This window comes from Trachymyrmex cornetzi, unplaced genomic scaffold (genome assembly GCF_001594075.2).
Source record: "Trachymyrmex cornetzi isolate Tcor2-1 unplaced genomic scaffold, Tcor1.1 scaffold67, whole genome shotgun sequence".
Taxonomy (NCBI): Eukaryota; Metazoa; Arthropoda; class Insecta; order Hymenoptera; family Formicidae; genus Trachymyrmex; species Trachymyrmex cornetzi.
Window position 1 is genome coordinate 3,640,047 of NW_017299992.1, and position 10,920 is coordinate 3,650,966.

At 34.6% G+C, this 10,920-nt stretch overlaps 1 protein-coding gene across 1 annotated transcript in view; it reads left to right on the plus strand.

The window, feature by feature from the left end:
- The first annotated feature begins 489 nt into the window (after nt 1-489).
- Nucleotides 490-10,920, plus strand: part of LOC108767365 (uncharacterized) — a 294,935-nt gene continuing 284,504 nt past the window's right edge. Inside the window, exon 1 of the mRNA XM_018517220.1 lies at nt 490-3,642. Within this exon, the coding sequence (XP_018372722.1) occupies nt 490-3,642 (3,153 nt within the window). The remainder of the gene's footprint in view (nt 3,643-10,920) is intronic.

The following is a 10,920-nucleotide window of genomic DNA, read 5'->3' on the forward strand; positions in this document are numbered from 1 at the left end:
ATTACAGCAAAGAATATTAGTAGATTTGGTAACTTTCTCTCTCATCGATTATTTCTTATTAGCCTATTCATTATATAACATCGTGTACATATATATATATATATACATGAATACATTAATTACCTCTAAATTATTATTTTATGGAACAAAAATAAACCAGAATACATAATTCTTAAAGAATTAATTAATAACTACCTCGCTTCTTTTGCAAGCGATAGACGAATAATTCTATAACTGATATCTTGAAAAATAAGGAACAAGAATTCAAAATTTGTAAAAAAAAAACAAAAATTTTCCAAAAAATTGGAAATATTGTTTACTGCCTCAAATCGAATTAGCGCAAGTAAAAAGGCATAAAAACTTCAGTGGCAGCGTTCAAACTAGCGTTTAGATCTTTTCAGTAACATCATTCACTAAATCGTCACAGTGTGCGGATTGGGGCGAATCCTCGGCTACATCGGCGGACGACCGTCGGTGGGGGCCACCAGCATGTCGCAGTCCGGGTCAGGTGGACTGAACGACGCTCAAGGACAGAGCCAAGCTGGACAAACAATGGACAGTCAACAGACAACTTGCCAGAACGGTCGTGCTGAGCCACTCGCTGATACCATAAAGCAGGATTTATCTAACGGTTTCGAGAATCGAACGATGGATTACGAGAGATTTACCCAAGAAAGGATACAACATACTTCAGTTACTGGGCAAGTTCAGGATCAACAGCCACAGTCGGTTTTACAACAGCAGCAACAGCAGCAGCAGCAGCAACATCAACAAGCGCATCCGATAGCACAGTATCCGTCAGGAAGAAGGCAATCCGTAGGATTACCGGAAGATAAACATCCTTCAACGGGTCAACTGCCGCCCCCGCAATATGGTCAAGACAAAAGCAACGCGGATAGAACTCAGCACGTGTCCCAAACCAGCACTCAGACGGTACCAGTGCAAGTGCAACCGCAGTTTGCACCTGATTATGATCAAAATCAATATCCGCAGATACGAGGGCAATTTGAGGCCAGGTCGCAAATCTATCCGCAAACGCAATATTCCGATAGAGCTGGTTACGTGACAAGAGATGTCACTTATCGTGATCCGAATCTCTATAGTCAGAGTGGTACAACCAACCCGATGTTCACTGGACAGGGTCAATACGTAACGGTTCAACATGGCTCACAGATACCTTCGCAATCCGCTAGTCCGCAGCCACCTTATTATTCGGGTGTAGTCGTGCCACAGCCACCGACTGGTTACGCTCAATTCGGTACTCAGCCACAATATCCTTATAGTCAATATCCGCAAACGGTCATGAACGCTGTACCGTACAATCCACACTCCGGTATCTATCCGGCTCAGCAATATCCCGGTCAACAATCGCCGAATCCACAGAGATTTTCGCAAGAAATCGGCCAATATCAGACGCAACCGATCATTCAGCCAATCGCCCAAAACGTGACCCATGGAATCGCTATCCAGACGACGGAGCGACCTTGCCGAGGACCGAAACCGATGGTACCGCCTCGTGGCAATTCTAAAATCACCACTCATGATCCTGGACATAGAAAGTCTGCTAGCGTTGACGTACCGGCATTGCAAAAAGCAAAATATGAGTCAAACCCGACTGCTCAACAGGATTCGATTCATCGTAGCGATGGCGCCATTATTGTGACGGGCACATCAACCGGTCCAGACGGTTCGGATAGAAGATACTTAACCACGATTAATCAAAATCCTAGAACAAGACAGGATGGTTTATACGTGGATACTAATGGTGATCAGCCAGGCAGAGAGAAGCTAGTCGATACAATTGCCACCGAGTGCGGTTTATACGTCTCCAGATCGGAACATAGGAAATCTGTATCTGTCGATGTGACTACTAGCTTTCAAAGACGCAACGATACGATAACTTTTACATTTCCTGGTGATAGTAATCAAGAGATTATGTCTGGAAGGAAAACTACGACTGTAGTAGATGCAAAGAGAATCGAGGCTAATCAAATGTTCCCCGCTGAACAAAGAAGACTGGATGCGAGTCTGCGTGTATCACCAATGGCGTTTGATACGAGACAAGAAAACAGGAAGAGCATAGGAACCGACAGAAAATCCGAATGGGGCAATGTGAGTCCGAATCAAAGAAATGTCATCCCTCCAGAGAATAGACGCTCGGATTATTTTGAGGAGCACCGAAGATCACCTATGAATTTGGAAGGTAAGAGAATGGAGGATGTAAGGAGATCGCCTATGCCGTTCATGCCGATTCGTGAAACGTCTGTTGATCGTGCTGGACAGAAAAGTCCTTCTTTCGTTAGCCAAAATTTCGAGAAAACTAGACAAGAGTTAGCAATCTGGGCAGAGCAACGTCAACGGCAAGAACATGAAAGAAACATAATACAAGGTCCAATATTTACGACAAGTCCTCGTTCTCGTAACCCGTCAGAGGAAAGAAGGGATATCAGATCAATTCATCCTCCGGATGATCGCAAAGAATCTAGAATGTCTCAATCGGCTTTTCAACCTCTTCCTAATATTAGTCAAAGCACTATAATGGAGCAACGTCGACATTTAAGACACGTTAGCGCCGATCTGACAAAGCATATGGAACTCTCGAGAAAAGATTTCGACGAGCAACCTATTACAGGTTCCGTAGTAAATCTTGGCTCGGTAGTCAATACTGCTTCATCACAGAGAGCTAGTCCGAATCTTTGTCACCAATACCCAGCTCTCAGCGAAGCAAAATTGGACACGAAGGCCATGTTAACTGTGGTAACTGATTTTGGCGAGTCGACTACCAGCAAACCAATTGATCAAATAGATCATATAATTCACAGTCACCGTAAAAGTCATAATACCTCATCTAACTTGCTCACTCATAGCAAGAGCCAGATGGAAAGCTTACAGAATACACTAGAGAATCAGAGTGAGAAAACAGACTCTCTTCACGCTCAACAACAACAATTACAGAATCAACAGAGTCTCGATTTAATCTCTGAAAAGCTAAGCCAGTTTGAGCGTCAGCAGAGCGATCTTCAAGCTAAGTTGCAATGTCTTCAGAATCAGAATCAGATTCTGGACAAAGTGGCGCAATTTCAGCATCAACAGAGCGATCTCCAGGCTCGATTTCAAAGTTTACAGAACCAAAGTCAATTGAATGATAAAGTTCATAAGATACCTAGCGATTTTGTGCAACTTCCGTTGACAAGCGATACCCATCAGGTTCAAGCGAATCCTCTTTCGAATAATCAAGAACAGTCATCAGATAAATCTTGCTCAGCTCATCAACCAGTACATGGTCTTCACCAGACGCTTCTGACTACGTACTCACAGAACACCACCCTTCAAGCCTGCCAATCGTCCGTATGCGAGAAACTGACGTCTCGCGTGCAACATGACATTTCCGATTCGAATTCCATTCAGATTCCAAACATGTCGCAAATGCCGTTACCATGCCTTCCGCAATTCGATCGTGCCGACGTGTCGCGTACTTCGTTTTCCCAGTTTCACCGACTTCAGTGCCAGATCGAGAGCCACGAGAGTGCTTCAACGACGAGTGCCAGTCTACCTGCTAGCTCCTTTACTGGTACGCTAAAGAAGATACCACCGGAGAAACCACCACGGACATCCTTGATAGTGCAGTCACCAGAAGCCGAGGTAACATTTACAAATTAGAAATATTTCTTTTTTTGTGCTAATTGTCAAAAGCGAACATTTTTTCAATCTACACATTCATTATTTTATACTTTATATTATGCGAGTAACCATGATTTGCTAATTGCAATCACAAATTCTAATCAAAATGTAAATAGCAATTCACTTTAACGTTTGTAGTCTCGCTTTTGTAGTTAGATTCAAAGTCTTTATGTGAATTTTTGTCTTTGTTTGTATGTGTGTTCACGCGCGGGGCAAAAATTTTCTTTATACTATCTAGAATGTTGGAGAATACAAGCTCGGCTTGTGGCTGAAGAGATTGCGGCGAGTTGATGACGACGGATGGTGGAAGATAGAGATCTCCACTTGCAGTTTTTGTCGAGGCAGCCAAGTGGAATAAACTTGTTAGATATCAGATCTGATGTTGTCTTTGAAAACTTCGTTACGAGTCCTATGTACTTTTCACTCCATTTTCCGTGTCTGGTTTGTAATCTTGACGTTTTTGTCACAACTATGAAACTCACCAGCATCATCTGACAGTATTGTTATTCGATCAATCACAAATATTGAATAGCGAATGTTACATTTTCTTATTTTGTATAAATTGGCAAAATGGACATAGTTTTTTTTAGGTTTTTTTTAGTTTTTGAGTTACTGCTTGTTGATAAAAAAATATAAGGTTATCTTACTTTTACAGTGAATGGAAGAAAAATTGTTTAAAAATAACATAAATAAATCAGATGCATGTGCAATAAATCAATAATAGCCATTATTGATAATATATGATATTACATGATATACATATATATATCATTGTAAAACTAGATATTGATCGCAATTGAGTACTCAATAATAAGATTTTTATCGATTGTTACTGTACAAAATAATAATTCTTTTCTAAATAGAATAAAAAAAATATGTTTAGAGAACAAATTGATTTTTGTATGTAACTCAAAGACAAAAATATTATTACTTTAAATTGTATATAAACAAATGGCATTAAAATTAGTTGGAATAGTTATATTATATTTTGTGCATTGATCGTAATTTGTTCCTCTGTTAAAACATAATTGACTATATTATATAAATTGACAATGGCACGTACAATGACATAGTACATCCATAAATGTAGCTTATTTTAGGATGTCATTTGATTATATCTTTTTTAATTGCTTTCTTTAGTGAATAATTATTTGCAAAAAAATGCATACTACAGAAATGATATGTAGAGTCCCAAGAAACAATTTCATGTTTTGGATAATGTTATTTTAAGTACAAACAAAAAGCCTTTTTTAAAGACAAATATCTGTAATATCTGTTTTATAAGAATACGCAAACTAGACAATAAAAAATTTTAAAAAATTTAAGTTTCTAATTGTTATTATTGTTGTCTTATCTAGCACTTGTGAATTATTACAAAATTGGAATATGCTACCACACACATCATTAACACTTATCTCTTTTTTTCGTACTTTTATCGATTAAATAAATTGCAACAAAATTTACTAATAAGTAATATGCAATGACAATATTGATTTCTGTTAATGAATTGTTTATTAATAATGCAACAAAATTTATAATTCTCTGAGATTCTAACACGTTTTGCAAATGGATACTCATTTTTTTTCAGGTAATATCGAGGACGTATGTATGCGCGTGTCGAGGTATTCTCTCTCTATCGAATTCCTTCCATACCTTCATTTCTATCTAACATTCCATTCTACCCGTACCCTCCTTCTATGTGTAGGATGTCAGTGCTCCCTGCTTTCGACCAACGAATGGAAATTCTATACGGTTTGATACATTCATCTCTCGACCAAGCTCGATTTTATGAAAGCATCGTTATCGAGGAGCGGGCTTTTCAAAAATCGTTTCTTCCAGGAATTTATTTACACGGACTCGTTTCACATTCGCTGACATATAAATCTGGTTTTACAATCGTCGAATAACATAGACTCATATGTTTGTATTTCAATGTATTTTTACGAAGTCATGTAAAATTTCAATAATATACTCAGTTATCGAAATATTTGTTACAAAATATTTATACTCGATTATTTTTTTATACATTGAAACCATCAACTATAATGCAATTCTTTAAAATAAATAATAAAAGAACAGTTAGGAGAGAGTGAGAAAATTGCGAATACGGGATAAATGCAAATGATACTATTACAAATTAGAGTAATGACCTTTCATTTCTTGTATCCGACAATAATCTCATACGTACTCAGTATCACACTATAATACGTGATTGTAAAACGTGTTATATGCTGCTTAAGATAAATATTACTATATATTTTCGATGTTTTTGATGCAAGAAATAGTGTATGGGACACTTAAAGCGAATACTTAAAGGAAAGGTTAAATAAAGTTGACAATTATTTATCAATTATACTAGTCTTTAATCTTATAAAAGCTTATTTTATAACTTTTATAGCTTTTATAGCTAAATAAGTTTTAAACTACAATATAATATTAACATTCACATTAAGGGGATCCTAAAGTTGTCTGTGTTACCGATTAAACCATATAATTTTTGTTTATGAATTTTTTTTTCTCTTTTATTGATTTGAAAATCGTTTTCCAGAATTAAAGTACGAGTATACGTATTAATACGTGTCAGTGAAGTGGGGTCTCTATAAGAACAATAAAAAATTTCGAAATTGAGGTCTTCTTTACTATTCTTAGTCTAATATCACGCTCTAGAACTGTCACGTGACATTTGTTTCATATAAAAGCTGTGCAATCTGTATTTACGAAATAATAATCCATAGACTAGTAATGCACGAAGAAACAACGTCTTTGAGATCCCTTTAATAATATAAATTATAATTATTTTAAACAAAAAACAGTACCTTTGCCGCATTTTTCTTGCGCGCGGCGGATAATTCTGAACCGTAAGGGATTTGTTTTTTTATTTTTGTTTAAAAAGTTATAGTTTATATTGATAATATTTGAATGTTGATTATTATAGTTTAAGGTTAAATACATAATTTTTTTACAATGAAGTATTTTCTTTAAATAAAGATTTCTTATGTACAATTAATAAATAAAAATTAACAATTTCATTTAATTTGTCCTTTAAGTATTAACAATTCCCCTATTCTCCCCTTCTTTTTAAAAACAAAATATGATAATTGAGCCAAAACGCTGGATATTATATGCGGAAACAATTTATAATCAAGTATAATAAATTACAATAATAAATTACTCAACAATATATAGCTCAACAAAGCCTCCTTTGATTCTTAGGATGTTCGAATTGTTAATTTTATTGAGCCGTTTATGTATTTTATTTTTAATTGTTAAAATACGATGAAATTTTTATTTACGTAAAATATAAAAATTTATTTATAAATTATTTTGTATGCGGGATTGATTCAATAAAAAGAAGAAAGTTCTTGACGAAGAATGAAAAAAGTACTTCGTTTCAGGAACGTGATGATTTATTAGACTTTAATCGCATCAAAGTTGAAACGGACAAAATTGTTTCCCCCGCCTTAAACTTGTACTTTTTAAATCAAAAATCAAATTAATGGAGAAGTATTATGATCAACGGTTTACCATTAATTAAATATAAATTGTTTGTCATTAATTAAATATAAATGGAGTTAAATATAAATAGACACTTCGCGTGTCGCGTATATCAATGATGAAACGACGTTGCAGGAATAAAATAGTTTCGAATGCTAAAGATAAAAGGATGAAAAAATCGAAAACAGACAAATGAACTCTCTGTACATAAAAACTGAAAGCTTCGATATCTCCTTAACGTACTTCTCTTTACGACAGTATTATTCGGGACTTTATAAGCACCTACGAACTGATTAACACGTATTCTCTGTGTTTCTCTGCCCGTGATTAAAAAAATCGGGGACAAGCGCAGCGGATTGTTAAATTACATGACTTTAAAGTGTGTCAGCCACGTATAACAATTACAGTATCGCGACTGTATCCTAATACCTTTGTTCTAAAAATATTATTCTCCGAATATAGAAAAGCATACAGTTGAAAAACTATGTGGCATAGAATCAAATAAGATCAATGCACTCGATAAATTGTTGAAATTTCTTAAAAATTGAATTTGCACAAAAATCTCGGATTAACAGTCAACCAATAACCAAAATGTATTCTTGTACTGTGCGCGGCCATAGAGTTTCCTGACATCCTGAACATGCGATGTATATTATTCGCACGAAACAAATAGAAATTTTGAGGAGAGTCAAATTTTGTCCTATTACATCATGTCATCGTCAATTTTGCCAACGAGCGTGTATAATATTCGTAAACTCCTTTTTGTTTGAATTTCAGCTTCCAATTTTTGTTTCTATTACGCGAGACTTGTTGTGCTTTTGTTTCGCCGGGGTGCGATCGCTATACCAATCGGTTGCGCGAGCTTTTACAATTCTGTAGTTACTCGTTAGCGAAGTTTTCGCGAAATTCCGAGCGTAACTTTTCATCACCACTTAGCGCAGTGCTTATAAATTGAGACAAACGATCCCGGTTTATGTGTGCCATCAGGTATTTACAAGGATCATTCGTGCGTGCCTGCGTGTCTGCGCGCGCGTGCGTGCGTGTATGTATGTGCGTGTGTGGGAGGAGGTGAAAGAGAGAAAAGTATACTTTTATTTTACATATCTGTGGCAGAACATTTTAACTATAATTATTTTATTCCGATCTCTCAGATTATAAAATCGAACGTTTCTGTGTATACGAATTTGGCTTGAATTTCTTCTCTACGCAATTTCACGGACGATCATGCAAATAATTCGAATCTTCATCGTAATTCATGATGATCCGATATAAATGTGTCCTTATTTTTTAACCACAATTCGCTCTGTCTCCCCTTCTCTCTCTCTCCCTCTTTCCTTTCCCTCTTCTCTCTCTCTCTCTCTCTCTCTCTATTTCTCGATATCGTGATGATTTTACTTTCTTTCTCTTCCTCTTCTTACATTAGACCTCTGGTCTATCTTACATTTCTCTTACATGCACGCTGATTATTCAATTGTCATGAGTATATATAGGACCTACAGTTTTTAATGCCGGTTCCAAACGGCGAATTTTTCGAGATTTTTTGCCGACCTTTATCGAGAAAAGACACGAGGATAAATATTTTGGTTCCTATTGGGATCGAACCCGGGACCTTTGGCACGATAGACCAGTGCGCTGTCTGCCATGCCACGCTCCTACTCTTTTATTTTAATATGTGCAGTATTTCGAAACACACACGCGCATGACTAACGGCAATTTTACGAAAAATCGTAGTCATTGTACTAAAACTCTTTGCTTCGTAACACAATTTCAATGACCTTTAAAAAATTATCATCGAAAAACTGCAAAATCTCTAGTAAGATCAAATATCACGGAAATCCTAGTTTCCAGTTCATTGTCGTTTGAATTAGGAAACATGAGTCTGCATTAGTACGTACAAAATGCTCGTTACGTAAAAGTATTACGGATGAGAGTTAAACAGATTTAATGCGACATATACACAGGGATAAAACTTGGTTTACGTACGAAGTGGTAAAAGAGAAAGTAATAACACTATGAAATGCTTGATGTACGAGATTTATTTTCCTTTGAACTTTATTTTTTGGTTACAGGTTTTTCAAAATTTAATTAAATATAGAAGAAATAAATATTTACTAAAAATATAATTTTATAGTTTTTTTTAGTAATTTTTTTTAAAAATAATTTATTTGTTAATAATTAACGAAATACAACATAATTGCAATGCGAATGCAATGTATACTCTCGTGCAACGAAAACTGAATAGTATTACCAGTCGAAAATTTAGTCGAAAATACGTAAAACAAATAAATCGATTTATGTTTACATCAATATTATCACAATTGATGAAACGCAATTTAATGTTGTGAAACAATAATACAGAAATTATAAAGTAATAGTATGTATCTGTGTATTTGTTATATGTTATATTGAAAATTCAAATAATGAAGAACTGCAGGAAATTTCAGAATTGTATCGTCAGAAAAGTGCTGCGAATATAATATTATTATTAATATTGTTACTGCTAGTATTGTTATTATAAATTATCATTATTGATACGATCAAAATGTTATTATGCTAAGCAGGAAATATAAAATATGCGATCCTATAAGTTAATTTATTCATACATTTGAAAACATACATGCAGATTGACATATTATTATTACATTCAACAAATCGCAGATGTTTTACAATCGGCATTGGTAATGATAAAATATCATGTTTTTTGTCAGTCATGTATTAATTATTGCAACCAGCATTGGTCACGATCTTTCGCGTTTTCCGGCTAATTTGTTTTCTGCATACGCTCTTGGGAAATCGACCAGAAATGAGTGGTATAACGAAAACACTAATTACAATTGCGGAACCACAGTCCGAAACAGTAGCTTAGCACGTGCAATCGTGAGTATCGAAGCACGTAATGGATTTAATCATTAAAATTTGATCAAAACCAGGGTCAAGTCGAGTCATGCAAGAATAATTAACTATGCATCTATTATCTTTCGTGTTCAATAATAATCATCCTCACTATTTCTTCGATTGCCTATCAAAATTTTTAATTCTCGTAAGTTTTCTCTACTATTGCAAGAAGCGAAATGTATATATATATTATATATGTATATATATATGTATATATACATTTCGCTTCTTGCAATAGTAGAGAAAACTTACGAGAATTAAAAATTTTGGAAGGCAATCAAGGAAAAGATGAGAATAATTATTATTGAACACGAAATACATATATAATATAATTAGTAAAATAATACAAAAGTTAGTCAAGCTATATACTCGTATATACATATACAGGGTGTCCCGACCTTTTTTGCCAATCACTTTTGTGTAGATAGAGCGGACTAAACTGAGTCGAAAAGTCTACCATTTTACAATTTTCGCAATAGTTAACAAGATATTAATTACTAAAAATTGCAAAATATTGGTCTTGAATAATTTTTTACTCAAATACTATCAACTTTACAGAAAAACTGCAAGAGACAAAAATTATCTATTTTCTTCTGATAAAGTTCTAAGAATTTCTTCAGAATTTTTTCAGAATTTTTTAATACCGTATTTTTTCATGTTGGTAAAAATAAGAAAATGTAGTATTAAAAAGTTGATAAAAAATTCTGAAAAAATTTTCAGAACAATTCTAAAATTTGCTGCAGTTCTTCATTATTTGAATTTTCATTTATGAAAAGAAAATAAATAATTTTTATCTCTTGCAATTTTTCTGTAAAGTTGATAGTATTTGAGTAAAAAATTATTCAAGAC